General features: G+C 41.3%; 1 protein-coding gene across 7 annotated transcripts in view; it reads left to right on the forward strand.

The window, feature by feature from the left end:
- Positions 1–15,585, forward strand: part of ppp3ca (protein phosphatase 3, catalytic subunit, alpha isozyme) — a 425,143-nt gene that overhangs the window by 355,597 nt on the left and 53,961 nt on the right. For all 7 annotated transcript variants that reach the window (XM_043703681.1, XM_043703683.1, XM_043703682.1 and 4 more), the window contains 2 exons: positions 5,269–5,346; positions 14,828–14,922. In XM_043703681.1, coding sequence (XP_043559616.1) covers positions 5,269–5,346; positions 14,828–14,922 — 173 coding nt within the window. The remainder of the gene's footprint in view (positions 1–5,268; positions 5,347–14,827; positions 14,923–15,585) is intronic.

Raw genomic sequence — 15,585 nt, forward strand, 5'->3', positions numbered from 1 at the left:
GGTCAGGTCACTGCTCATGCACATTTGTCTCTGAATCTTTGCAGATACATTTTGGTCAGGAAATCAATTTCTAGATGTTTCTTCAATCATTCTTTCAAAATAATAAAAGTTCCAGCCTGAAATCGATGAGAGGGTTGTCTTTTCAGAAGTGAGAAAATAATTCTTTTATTCTCTAGTGGGATGTGGTGATCAGCATTTATTGTCTGTCCTTAGCTACCCTTGAGAAAATAGTGGTGAGCTGCCCTCTTGAGCACTTGCAGTCCATGTGCTGTAAGTTGAACCACAATGCCTTTAGGAAGGGAATTCCAGCATTCTATTCCAGCGCCATTGAAAAACAATAATATATTTCCAAGTCAGGATAGTGAGTGACTTGGAAAGGAACATGGTGGTGTTCCCATGTATCTGCTGCCCTTGTCCTTTTAGATGGAAATGGTTATGAGTTTGGAAGGTGCTGTCTGAGGATCTATGGCAGATTTCTGCAGTGCCTCTTGTAGAAAGTAGCAGTGGTGTGCACTGAGCATCATTAGTGGAGGGAGTAGATGCTTGTGGATGTGGTGACAATCAAGAAGGCTGCTTTGTCCTGGGTGGTGTCAAACTTCTTGCGTTGTTGGAGATGTACCCATCCAGGCAAGTGGGGAGTATTCCATCATATTTCTGACTTGTGCATTGTAGATGGTGGGCAGGCTTTGGGAAGTCAGGAGGTGACTTACTCAACACAGTATTCCGAGCCTCTGACTTGCCCTTGTAGCTCCTGTATTTATATAATAGGACCAGTTGAATTTCTGGTTAATGGTAACACCCATGGCTTTGAGAATGGGGCTTCAGTGATGGTAACTCCATTGAATGTCAAGAGATGGTGCTTAGATTGTATCTTCTTGGAGATGGTCATTGCTTGTCATTTGTGTGGCAAGAATATTACTTATTACTTGTCAGTCCAAGCCTGGATATTGGACAGGTCTTGTTGTATTTGAACGTGGACAGCTTCAGTATCTGAGAAGTCATGAATGGTGCTGAACATTGTGCAATCATCTGTGAACTGCCCTACTTCTGAGTTTATGATGAAAGAAAGGTCATTGATTAAGCAGTTGAATATGATCAGGCTGAGATCACTATGCTACGTAACTCCTGTAGCGATATAGTGGAGCTGAGATGACTCAGTTCTTACAAGCACAACCATCTTATGTGCCAGGTATGACTCCACCCAGTGGAGCATTTGCCCTTGATGCCCACTGCCTCCAGTTTTCCAAGAGCTCCTTGATGCTACCATCAGTAGATTTTGGCTTTGATTTCAAGGGATGTTTCTCTCACTTCACCTCTGGATTTCAACTCTTGTCCATTTTTGAACCAAGGCTGTAATGAGGTCAGGAGCTGAGAGGCTGTGGTGGAACACAACCTGGGCATCATTGAACAGTTTGTTGCAAAGCAGGTGCTGCTTGATAGCACTGTTGATGACACCTTCCGTCACTTTACTTGAGTAACTGGTTCTTAGGAAGCTTTCCCCTGTTAGCAAATTGTTAGGAGACTTAGATATGGTTCGACATTCATTTATTTTCATGCAAGTGTGAGGAAAGTTAATCTTACAAGTGTAAAGTGTAAAACCAACTCTCCAGGGTTATAGTCACCTCCAACCTTTATACAGTATATTTTATAATATTACGTATTGTAACGCTCACGGCACACCACCCAGGTGTTGGATATAATTTGTCTTTGCAGACCTAGTCTATAGTTCCAATGAAGGGCTTGAGCCTGAAACGTCGACTCGCCTGCACCTTAGATGCTGCCTGACCTGCTGTGCTTTTCCAATGCCACGCTTTTCGACTCTGATCTCCAGTATCTGCAGTCCTCACTTTCTCCATGATCTATTGTTTAACCAAAGCCTATACTGGCCTGCTGATAGTGCGACCACTGCACTCACCTTGAGTGTCTACATGCTTTGTTTGTTATCCTGCTGAAACTAATATTGACGCAACACCTTATGCTCCCCACTTTGACCATTGGTCTTATGGAGTGTAGCAAACTGAGTGGCAGTGCTTTTCTCCTTGCACTCCATAGCCCATAGATACAGACCAGATATTGAGTTTAAGCTTGTAAAGGTATTCAGTTACACTCACTCTGTGCTGTCCATTAACATAGACTCCTGGCTCACATGTTCTGGTACTGCATTCTAAATCCCAGGCTCCTTGCCCTGTGTTGTGTGCCCTTTTTAAGATTCTAAATTAAGTAGTTATGCAAAATACCAGCTGGTGATACCAAAACAAGGGAGGTGATCCTAAGCCATGGCTGTATCTGTACATTTGATCCCCAATTCCACAGGTCCTGAACCCAAGTAGTATTATTCAACCTCATCAGCTGATACCCTAACTTGTTGCTGGGTGACGACATTCTATGTTTCTACTGGGCCTCATCTTGAATACCTGTAAGGTGTTCAGGCAGCAGTGGAATTACACAGGAGACCTGGCTAACATATTATGTCAAATTTCAATTGTTTCTCTTCTGTGATTTCCATCAGTTCTCCCTTTCCCGCCCTGACCAGCTCCTCTGGTCATGAACACACAATTTGGCTGTTTGTAGGACTAAGTGTGACTCCTCTTTCACATAGAAATGCAGTATCTCCCTATACTGGGATATGCAATTTGAATCAGGTTCCACTGCAGCCCAGACGCTTCCATCTGTAAACCTGCATGTACCACCTCCTGTCTCATGTATAGATGTGGACACACTACCAAAGAGGTTTCTACATTTATTTGAAGTGCTGCTTATTATGTAATCGTATCACCACTGAATGTGACAGTGTCTTATGATTCCTCACATATGATGTCTCATATCATTTCTAATTAATGTAATGCCTTAATGTGTGTCAACTCTGTTACAACTAGAATTGCCAACACAATGCCTATTAACATATCATTATGTATGACCCATTTCACAACAGTTTTATCTCCACATTTAAACCCCGATCTAGCAGACAGCCAGGCCATGCTCCCTATATTGTGATAGCTTAAACAAGTGTGTATTTGTTATCTCACCCTGATGAGCTTTTCAGGCGCCAGCTTTACTGTGCATAAGAGGACAGAGATTTAATGTCATGTGCAAAAGAAGAAAAGGTGATTTGAGAAAACATTTTTCTCACACAGAAAGTAGTTAGGGTTTGGAATGCACAACCTGGAAACTTGATGGGAGCAGGTTCAATTTGAAGCATTCTATAAAGCATTGGATGACTATTTGGATTAAAGTAGTATGCACGAGTATGGGGAGAAAGCAGGAGATTAGCACTGAGTAATAATCCTCATTTAAGTGGCCATTACAGGCACAATGGGCTAAATGGCCTCCTTCTGTGTCATAACAACTCTATGATTCTGTTCAGCAGCTAATGGCTTCGTGATCAGTACCTCAAATTTCTCTGGTAAGCTTGGGTTTACCACTCCAAGCTTTAACCTTGCTTGAGCTCTCGAGTGAATTTTGCTGAGCACCTCCCACTTCGAACTGCAGACTTTTATTCTTCCTGTTGCATTGGGCTCTCAACTTTATTTGTCGTCTTGGAGTAAATATCATTCCATCAAATGGCCTCAACCTTCCTTCAAGGGCTTTGTTTTGGTTCATCTCATGAGCCACTTCATACAAGTCTGCACAGTTCATAATTTTGCACACACTTTGAAGCTCTCCCTCTGCAGTTACCATTCTAACCATCACAAATCATTTATTACCTTTGGAGCTGACAAGGCCAACCTGTTTATGGTTTAATGATCATTTATCAGACTTAGCTGAAATCTCTACAACAGCCTGAGCTTGATTATAAGCTTGATTTGTTTCTTTCTGACTAGACATTTGTGCGCAAAGTGATGCAAGTAGTTAGAGCGCAGATTTCCATAGATTGGATCATTTCTTTTATCTGGTGTTCTCCACAATATTTACATTCTGCCCTCAAGTCTTGGTCTTTCTGCAGACTGTTCTGAAAATATTTCTTCCTCTCTTTCAATATATGGTGTCTGCTCATCATAGAATGTCTCTCAACCTAATGCAAAACCATGTTTGTATGATACTAATACACTGTAGCTGATGATTGATAATTTGAGCTTCTGCAAAATTCAATAGCCTTATTGAGAGTAACCACTCCCTAAAATGTGCTGTCATAGCAGGACCTTTTCACCCTAAGACATACCTATCCGTAATGCGATCATAGTTCAGTCGTCCAAATACTTAGGATTTGGCTAAATGTGTCAGTACGACCACCCTTTGATCAATATTTATGAATGAAGATCGAGTCTATTTTATATAGAGATAAGTAATTGATGCTTCATTTCAGTATAGATTAGTGACTGTATCTTGTTTGAATGTATGATACCATATTTAGCTCATTCATGCTGCAGTATACTATTAGAAGAGGACTGCAGCTGCTGAAGATCAAAGTTGAAAAATGTGGTGCTAGAAAAGCACAGCTGGTCAGGCAGCATCCAAGGAGCAGGAGAATCAATGTTTCGGGCATACTATTGTCAAACAAAATTAAATCAAATATAATTTTTCTAATAACATTTGTAAAATTCAGCAGCGCCTGAAAACCATATAACTCTTGACCTACCCTGCTCTCAATAGTCACAGGATCAATCAAAGTTAAATTCTCCTGTGCAGCAAGTTAGTTTTATGTCCCTCCACAATGCACTAATTATGTCTCTGTTTGAGACGTGTTGGTCATGCATCAAGAATTTGTTTTATTTTAGATGATGTGAGGGGTATGCAAAGTGTTGTTAGGTGCTGAGCTGTTTCCTCAAATGTGTTCAGATATATCTTAACCTTAAGTTCTTGCCGTTTAATTTTGTTTTTTTTTGCATTCTGAATTTCTAATTGTCAGTATTGTTAAATGCCACTAATGGATCGAAATTATTTTTAATTGCTACAAAGGTTTTTCCAGAATTGTCTTTCAATTTCAAGATGTCCATTTAATCATCCCGAACCTTATTACATTCAGGAAACTTGCAATTTCTATGCTCACAAGTTCCAAATCTAGCATGTGTATTAGAACGCAACATTCTGATCTAAGCTATGACATACCCCAATAAAATCTAGGCTGCAATATGCAATCAGATATTTGCATTAATGGGGACTTAGTGCCAAAGTGTATTATCTCAAGGCCATTTGTTACATCCATGGACAGAAGACTTCAGTAATTTATATCAGCCTGTTTCTAATGCCCTCCCCATTTCTCCAATTTCTGTTATGAAATTGGTTAAAAGTGGCTTCTACTGATACCACTGTACATGTTCTGTTTTTCAGTTATCCTGCTGTTTGTGAATTCTTACAGAACAATAATTTATTATCGGTTATTCGAGCTCATGAAGCACAAGATGCAGGGTGAGTTTAAAAACTTCTCCATACTCAGTATAGCTATTTTAGATATTCTTGGATGAACTTCCTGTGTTTGATCCTGGACAACGCTCATTTCTCCTGGTGCAAGTACATGGCATTCACAGTAACCCAGAAATGTCCACTCCCCACTTTCCCTCCCAATGTAACACTTTGGTACAAGATAAGCAGGCAGAAGATCAGCCTATGTTTCCATGATCAATATTTCTTGCTCTAGACACAATCTGCTGGAATTCCCAGAAATCTGATGTCTTCTCCTCTATATGGGATTGATTATATTTATAATCTCTCCAAACCATAAATTTTGAGCGCCATGTATTTCATCCTGAATTAGGGTAAAATGAATTATGCCATCTGCACCAGCTGTAGTTCAGTAATTTTTTTGATTTTATTCAGTATAAAATGACCTAGCATTAAAGTGCAGTCTATGGAAAAAGATTATATGCTTAAAAGTGAACATTAGGATGCTAAAAGTTACAAGTTGTCAACTTATCCTTCTTTCTAATTTGTACTTTATGACTGTCTTATGCTTTTTTAAAAATGAACTCAAAATGTCACAGTAATTTGCAACATGCCAAGAATTAAAAACTGATTTTTTTTACTGCTTAGTGCACTTCACTTTGATCAAAACCAATAACAAGTAAGGCTGAAAGTAAAATTGAAACTGAAATCTTTCTGCATAACAGCTTTGTATTAGAATAGAATATGGAATCCAGATAAATTATTCTCTATTTTAATGTAGCATAATAAAAGAATACCCAATGTCTTGGGTATCGATGATTTAGGGAGTGGGGTGGTGGGGAAAGTGATCCTGCAACTTAGGCAGCTAGGTAGAAAATTAACAAGCTGAACTGCAAACATAGTAATTTTCAGATTATTCCTCGTACCACATGTAAATGCATATAGAAATAGGAGGGTCAGAGGATGAATGCTGAGCGGAAAGATGGTGCAGGATGGAGGGCTTTAAATTCCTCGCCACTGGACAGACTCCGTGGAAGGTGACCCCTTTACAAGCTGGATGGATTGCATCTGAACAGAGCTGAGACAGAAATCATTGTGAGTATTTAGCTAGGGAGGACTTGAAATTAACTTGACAGGACGTAGGAACTTAGGGACAATATTAGAGAGGAATACCAGGTTCACAAAATACTTGATGAGACAAATAGCCTTAGCATAAAGAAAAAAATATAGAATAGCACGGGCCCTTTGGCCCATGATGTTGTGCCGAGCATTTATCTTACTCTAAGATCAACCTAACCTACACACCCCTCAATTTATTGCCATCAACGTGCTTGTCCAGTAGTTGCTTACGTGTCCCTAATGTGTCTGACTCTACTACCACCGCTGGCAGTGCATTTCACCACCACCACTCTCTGCAAAAGAACCTCTGACATCTCCCCTATACCTTCCTCCAATCACCTTAAAATTATGACCCCTCATGACAGCCATTTCTGCCCTGGGGAAAAGTCACTGGCTATCTACTCTATCTATGCCTTTTATTACCTGTACTTCTCTATCAAGTTACCTCTCTTCCTTCTTCTTTCCAGCATGAAAAGCCGTAACTCACTCTACCTCTTTCTTAAGATAAGCCCTCCAATCCAGGGAGCATCCTGGTTAATCTCCTCTGCACCCTCTCTAAAGCATCTACATCATTCCTGTAATGAGACAACCAGAACCTCGTGTGCGCTCTCTCGTGTGTGCGCTCTCTCGTGTGTGCGCTCTCTCGTGTGTGCGCGCTCTCTCGTGTGCGCTCTCTCTCGTGTGCGCTCTCTCTCGTGTGCGCTCTCTCTCGCGCGGGTTCTCTCTCTCTCGCCTGCGCTCTCTCTCTCCCGTGCGCTCTCTCTCTCCCAATACTCCAAGTGTGGTCTAACCAGGGTTTTCCAGAGCTCCAGCAAAACCTCATGGCTCTTAAACTCAATCCCCCTGTTAATGAACGCTAAGACACCATACACATTCTTAACAACCCTATCAACTTTAGAAGAAGGAGCAAAACTTGACTTACTCTTGGGAAATAAGGCTGGGCAGGTGACTGAGTTGTCAGTCAGGGAGCACTTTGGGGTCAGCGATCCTAACAATATTAGTTCTAAAATAGTGATGGAAAAGGATAGACCAGATCTAAAAGTTCTAAATTGGGGGAAGGCTTATTTTAATGGTATTAGGAAAGAACTTTCAAAAGCTGTTGGGGAACAGATGTTCGCAGGTAAAGGGGCGGCTGGAAAACGAGAAGCATTCAGAAATGAGATAATGAGAGACAAGAGACAGTATATTCCTGTTAGGGTGAAAGGAAAGGCTGGTAGGTGTAGGGAATGCTGGATGACTAAAGAAATTGAGGGTTTGGTTAAGAAAAAGGAAGCATATGTCAGGTATAGATCAAGTGAATCCTTAGAAGAGTATAAAGGCAGTAGGAGTATAGTTAAGAGGGAAATCAAGAGGGCAAATATGGTTAAGGAGAATCACTTACAAATACATTAAGGACAAAAGGGTAACTAGGGAGAGAATAGAGCCCCTCAAAGATCAGCGAGGCGGCCTTTGTATGGAACCGCAGGAGATGGGGGAGATACTAAACAAGTATTTTGCATCAGTGTTTACTGTGGAAAAGGACATGGAATGTATAGAATGTAGGAAAATAGATGGTGACATCTTGAAAAATGTCCATATTAGAGAAAAGGAAGTGCTGGATGTCTTGATATGCATAAAAGTGGATAAATCCCTAGGACCTGATCAGGTGTACCATAGAACTCTGTGGGAAGCTAGGGAAGTGATTGTTTGGCCCCTTGTTGAGATATTTGTATCATCGATAGTCACAGGTGAGGTGTCCGAAGACTGAAGGTTGGCTAATGTGGTGCCACTGTTTAAGAAAGGTGGCAAGGACAAGGCAGGGAACTACAGACCAGTAATCCTGATGTCGGTGGTGGGCAAGTTGTTGGACGAAATCCTGAGGGACAGGATGTACATGTATTTTAAAAGGCAAGGACTGATTATGGATACTCAACATGGCTTTGTGCATGGGAAATCATGTCTCACAAACTTGATTGAATTTTTTGAAGAGGTAACAAAGAGGATTAATGAGGGCAGAGCGGTGGATGTGATCTGCATGGACTTCAATAAGGCATTTGACAAGATTCCCCATGGGAGATTAGTTAGCAAGGTTAGATCTCATGAATATTGGGAGAACTAGCCATTTGGATACAGAACTGGTTCAAAGGTGAAGACAGAGGGTGGTGATAGAGGGTTGTGTTTCAGGCTGGAGGCCTGTGAGCAGTGAAGTGCCACAAGAAATGACTACTTTTCATCATTTATATAAATGATTTGGATGTGTGCATAAGAGATGTAGTTAGTAAGTTTGCAGATGACACCAAAATTGGAGGTGTAGTGGACAGCAAAGAAAGTTACCTCAGATTATAATGGGATTTCAGATTATAACAGGCCAATGTACTGAGAAGTGGCAGATGGAGTTTAATTTAGATAAATGCGAGGTGCTGCATGTTGGGAAAGCAAATCTTTGCAGGACTTATACACTTTAATGGTAAGGCCCTAGGAAGTGTTGCTGAACAAAGAGACCTTGGAGTGCAGGTTCATAGCTCCTTGAAAGTGGAGTCACAGGTAGATAGAATAGTGAAGAAGGCATTTGGTATGCTTTCCTTTATTGGTCAGAGTATTGAGTACAGGTTTTGGGAGGTCATGCTGCGGCTGTACAGGACATTGGTTAGATCACTTTTGGAATATTGCATGCAATTCTAGTCTCCTTCCTATCGGAAGGATGCTGTGAAACTTGAAAGAGTTCAGAAAAGATTTACAAGGATGTTGCCAGGGTTGAAGGATATGAGCTATAGGGAGAGGTTGAATATGCTAGGGCTGTTTTGCCTGGACTGTCAGAGGCTGAGGGGTGACCTTATAGAGGTTTATAAAATCATGAGGGTCATGATAGGATAAATAGACAAAGTCTCTTTCCTGGGGTGGGGGAGTCCAGAACTAGGGGACATAGGTTTAGGGTGAGAGGGCAAAGGTCAAAAAAGGCACTAAGGGGCAATGTTTTCACGCAGAGGATGGTACGTGCATGGAATGAGCTGCCAGAGGAAGTGGTGGAGGCTGGTACGATTGCATTTAATGGGCATCTAGTTGAGTATATGAATAGGAAAGGTTTGGAGGGATATGGGCCAGGTACTGGCCGGTGGGGACTAGATTGGATTAGGATATCTAGTTGGCATGAACAAGTTGGATCAAATGGTCTGTTTCTGTGCTGTATGACTCTATGACTCTAACTTGGGTGGCAACTTTGAGGGATCTACGTGGACCCCAAGATCCTGCTGTTCCTCCACACTGCCAAGAATCCTGCCTTTAATGCTGTATTCAGCATTCAAATTTGAGCTTCCAAAATGAATCACTTTGCATTTATCCAGGTTGAACTCCATCTGCCACTTCTCAGCCCAGCCTCTGTATTCTGTCAATGCCTTATTATAGCCTGCAACAGCCCTGGACACAATCTACAACACCACCGACATTTGTGTCATCGGCAAACTTACTCGCCAATCCTTCCACTTCTTCATCCAAGACATTTATAAAAACTACAAAGAGCAGAGGCCCAAGAACAGATCCATGTAGTATACTACTGGTCACCGACCTCCAGGCGGAATGCTTTCTATCCACTGACACTCGCTGTCTTCTTTCACCCAGCCAATTCTGTATTCAGACAGTCAATTTCCTTTATTCCATACCTCCTGACTTTCTGAATAAGCCGACCAGGGAGAGCTTTATCAAATGCCTTATTGAAATCCATATACACCACATCCACTGCTCGACCTTCATTAACTTGTCCCATCCTCAAAGAACTCACTAAGGTTTGTGAAGCATGACCTGCCCCTCTCAAAGCCATGCTGACTATATTTAATGAACCTATGTTTTCCAAATAGTCATAAATCCTATCTCTCAGAATCCTTTGCAGTACTTTGCTTACCACAGACATAAGACTGACTGGTCTGTAATTCCCAGGAATTTCCCTATTCCCTTTCTTGAACAGAGGAACAACATTCGCCTCCCTTGGAGAGTGAGGATGCAAAGATCATTGCCAGAGGCGCAGCAATCTCATTCCTCATTTCCCGTAGTAACCTTGGATATATGTGGTCTGGCCCTGGGAATTTATCTATCTTGATGTTTCCCATAATTTCGAGCACATCCACATTCTTAATATCAATCTGATCAAACCTATTAACCTGGTAAATGGTATTCTCACGATCAACAAGGTCCCTCTTGCTAGTGAATACTAAAGCAAAAAATTCATTTAGGGCCTCCTCTACTCCTTCAGACTCCAGGCATAAGTTCCCTCCACTATCCCTGATCGGCCCTACCCTCTCTCTGATTATTCTCTTATGCCTCAAATAAGTGTAGAATGCCTTTGGGTTTTCCCTAATCCTTCTGGCCAATGCCTTTTCGTACCCCCTCCTCGCTCTCAGTCCATTTTTAAGTTATTTCTGAGCTACCCTGTAATCCTCTAAATCTGTGCTCGATCCTTGCTTCCTTCTTCCTCTTGATAAGAAGCTCCTTTTCTCTTGTCATCCAAGGCTCCTTCACCTTACCATTCCTTGCTTGTCTCAATGGGACAAAGCTATCCAACACTCGCGACAAGTGCTCCTTAAACAGCCTCCATATTTATGTTGTACATTTCCCGAAGAACAGTTGTTGCCAATTTATACTCCACAGCTCCTGTCTGATAGCAGTGTAATCTCCCCTTCCCCAATTAAATGCCTTCCTATACCCTCTCCATAGCTATGGTAAAGGTAAGGCACTTGTAACCACTGTCATAGAAATGCTGTCTCACTGAGATTTCTGACACCTGGCCTGGCTCGTTGCCTAGCACCAAATACAATATGGCCTCCCTCCCAGTCGGCCTACCTACATGTTGAGTCAGGAATCCTTCCTGGACACACCTGACAAAATCAGCTCCATCCAGACCATCCACACTAAGGAGGTTCCAATCAATATTGGGGAAGTTGAAATCACCCATGACAACAACTCTGTTACATCTGCACCTTTCCAAGATTTGCTGTCCAATCTGTTCGTCCATCTCTCTGCTATTGGTGGGGTCCACAGAAAACACCCAAAAAAGTGACTGCTCCTTCCCTGTTACTGACTTCCACCCATACTGACTCAGTGGACAAACCCTCATTAACAACCTCCTTTTCTGCAGCTGTAATGCACTCTTTAATTAACAATGCTACTCCCCCTCTCTTTTACCCCACTCCCTGTTCTTTTTAAAAGATCTAAATCCTGGAACATCCAGCAACCATTTCTCCTCCTGTGAAATACATGTCTCGGTTATGGCCACAATGTCGTAATTCCAAGTATTGATCCATGCTTTAAGTTCATCACTCTTATTCCTGACATTCCTTACATTGAGTTGAGACTGTGGTGCTGGAAAAGCACAGGAGGACAGGCCGCATCCAAGGAGCAGGAGAATCGACGTTTCAGACATAAGCCCTTCATGAGGACTCCAACCCATTTCTTGCATTGAAACAGACACACTTTAACCAACCCGTTTGCCCTACCAGCTGTGTATCCTTCCTGACAGACTCTATGCATTGAATTTCTGCCCGTTCAACAACTATCCTGTCCTCTGATCTGTGGCTCTGGTTTGCATCCCCCTGCCATATAAGTTTAAACCCTCCCAAAGTGCTCTAGCAAATCTCCTGCCCAGGACATTGGTTCCCGTCCAGTTTATGTGCAATCCCTCCTTCCTGTGTAGGTCCCACCTTCCCCAGAAGGTACCCAAATGAGCTACGTGCCTGAAGCCCTCTCTCCAGCACCAGCCCTGTAGCCACGTATTTTGCAGCACTCGCTCCCTGTTCCTTGTCTCACTAGCACGTGGCATTGGTAGTAATCCTGAGATTACTATTCTGCTGGTCCTGATTTTTAGCTTCCAACCTAACTCCCTGAAAACACCTTTTAGATCCTTATCCCTTTTCCTAGCTGTGTTATTGGTGCCAATGTAAGATAATAGGTGAAGTCGACATGAGGGAGCAAGTAATGAAGTTTAAATCAGGGTTATTGTCTATGAGTGTGAATGCTCAGGTTATAGTACATAAAATTAGGGAGATAAAGGAGCTGATTGGCATGTGGAAAGATGATATTCTAGCAAATCAGACTATCTCAAAGAAATGCAGGCCTGGGTCTTAAATATTCCGGTATGCAGTGAGTTTAGAAAAGATAAAAAGGGAAGGAAAGGAGGAGAAGTAGCAGTTTTGCTGACAGTGAACATTGAAGCACGAAAGAGAGAGGATGTCCCACAGAGTTCATGGACAGAATCAATTTGGCTAGAATGAAGGAACAATAAGGATGCAATTACATTGCTTAGTGTAGTTTATGGACCACTGACTAGAAGGATGTGGAAGACGAAATCTGCAGGAAAATTGCAGAGAGATACCAGCAGTATAGAGCAGTAATAATAAAGGGTTTTGGTTACCCAAATATAGACTTGAGATACTCATAGTATAGGGGGAAGCAAGGAACAAGCATTTCTAGATTATGTTCAGAAGAATTTCTTGCAGTACTATATATTAAGTCCTGGGAGAAAGTGAGGACAACAGAGTCTGTAGAGACCGAGTTCAAAAGTGTGGTGCTGGAAAAACTGTAGCAGGTCAGGCAGCATCCGAGGAACTGTAGAGTCAATGTTTCGGGCATAAGCCCTTCATCAAGAATGTGAAGGGGAAAGGGGCCTGAGAGATAAATAGGAGGGTGGAGCTGGGGGTAAGGTAGATGGCATGGCAACAGGTGGATGCACGTTGAGTAGAATGTTGGAATGTAAGTTTGACAAAATTGTGGGACCAATGAAGGTGGCAAGACAGATGGAGAGTCAAGTTAATAATGCATAAGTTCTTGGCTTTATTAATAGAACCATAGAGTACAAGAGCAAGAAGGTGATGTTGAACTTGTACAAGACACATTTTAGACCTCAGCTGGAGTACTGTGTACAGTTGTGGCTGCCACAAGATAGGAAAGATGTGAATATATTGGAGACAGTGCAAAAGTGATTTGCAAGAATAATTCCAGGAATGAGAAACTTCAGTTATGAGGATAGATTGACGAAGTTGGCACTGTTCACCTTGGAGATAAGAAGACCGAGAGGAGGATTGATCAAGGTTTTCAAAATCATGAGCAGGCTGGATAGAGTAGATTGGGAGAAACTGTTCTGGCTCATAAAAGAAGAAAAAAAGAGGGTTAAGAGTTAAAGAGAAGTGCAAATGGAGCAAGGCTAATGTGAGAAAAACACCTTCTCACAGTAACTATTAGGGTAGAGAGTTCACTGCATGGGAATGTGATGGAGGCAGTTTCAATTGGATCATTCAAGAGAGTAGTGGATGATTATTTGGATTGAAACAATGCATAGGGATATGGAGAGGAGGCAGGGGATCGGCAGTAGGAAATAGAACCAGTGCCTCCTTCAGGGCTATAACAATTCTGTGATTCTCTGATTTTGATTTTGTGATTTTTTTTTGTAGGAAAGAATGGATAGACAATATTAAGGAAGGATACAATTCTAAAGGGAATACAGGAACCAAGGGACCTGTGTATATTTGTGCACAGATAATTTAAAGTGACAGGACAGGTGAAGAGAGCCATTAATAAAGTACCCTGAGTTTTATTAATAGCAACATAAAGAACAAGAGCAAGGAGGTGATGCTGGACTTGTATAAGACTTTTACTGGACCTCAGCAAGAATGTATTGCTCGGTTTTGGACCTTACAGTATAGAAAGGATAGGAATGCATTAGAAAAGGTACATAAGAGGTTTATAAGAATGGTTCCAAAAATGAGAAATGTATGTTACAAAGAAAAATTGGAGAAATTAGGGCTGTTCTTTTTGGAGAAAGAAAGATTAAGAGAATATCTGATAGAATTTTTCAAAATTGTGAGGAGGCTTGGCAGGGTAGATACGGAGAAAAGGTTCCTGCTCATACAAGGATCAAAAATAGGAAACTGCAGATTTAAAGTGATTTATACATAGTGATTTGGAAATGTGATGTGAAAAATAATTTTTGCACACAACAAATGGTTTAGGTCTAATATACACTGACAGCTCGTGGAAGCAAATTCAACTAAAGTATTCAAGAGGGCATTAAATGAATATTTAGATAAAAAGAAGCAAAGTGCAAGGGTATGGTGAAATGATAGGAAAATGGCAATATGTTGTAATGTTCATTTGGAGAACTAATATAGGCATGGTAGACCGAATGCTCTGTCTTGCAACATGTCTGTGATTCTGTGATGTGCTTTGTTTTACATGCTTCAAAACAACTACATCATACAATCCTACTAAGATTACAATTCTTAAAAAAAACATTGCTGTTGTCAGTATGTTCTTGCATGTTTCATTAAATTTATGACTTGATACCTAGCAAGCCTGGGAAAGCATAAAGGAGCATGTGTAAATAATATAGTGTAATTGCATAAAAATCTTAGATTTATTTACTTTTCAGCTATCGCATGTACAGAAAGAGTCAAACTACAGGTTTCCCTTCACTCATCACAATCTTTTCAGCACCAAATTACCTTGATGTTTACAATAATAAAGGTAAGGAATTCTACTGTAAATTAAATCAACAAATGAATATTAATCTTGAAAACATAATCTTGTTAAAAGGGTGCATGCTTTCTCTGTTACTTAGTACATTGCACGTGAGCAATCACCATTACTCCAACATCAAAGAATGAGTAGTTGTACTTCTTTTCAATAAGGTAGCAAAGGAGGCAAAAAAAAACATTTTAACTGGGAGCAGGTGTTGTATGGCCACGAGTTGGGGTGAGGAATTGAATGGTGTCAGATTCAAATCAAGTCCTGGGGAGCTATAATTCCTGGACCTGAGTTACAGGTCACTCAGCTGCTCACCCACGATTGTTTGAATCATGTCATCCAGCGAGCTGCACACCTCTTAAAAGGTTAAAAAAAAAGGTAATAGAATGTGGACAGTTTTACAGATGGGAAGTAAATGAAAAGCCTGAAGCAGCTATTATTTAGACATGCCAGCTCACTGTGAGCTGCTGCTCATGATGATGATTGCTGACACTATCCCCTTTAAGTGTAGGAAGCTACAGGCCTCCTTAATTGAGTGCAGTAAATGAAAACCACTTCCTGGTATGATAGACATCGCATTACTGGGGTGGCATGCTGGAAATCAAGCCCCACTATTTCCAGAATCATCACAGAAGTTGAAAATTTTATCAAAGTTCCCCTAGT

Source organism: Chiloscyllium plagiosum, chromosome 14 (assembly GCF_004010195.1).
Source record: "Chiloscyllium plagiosum isolate BGI_BamShark_2017 chromosome 14, ASM401019v2, whole genome shotgun sequence".
In the NCBI taxonomy this organism is placed as follows: Eukaryota; Metazoa; Chordata; class Chondrichthyes; order Orectolobiformes; family Hemiscylliidae; genus Chiloscyllium; species Chiloscyllium plagiosum.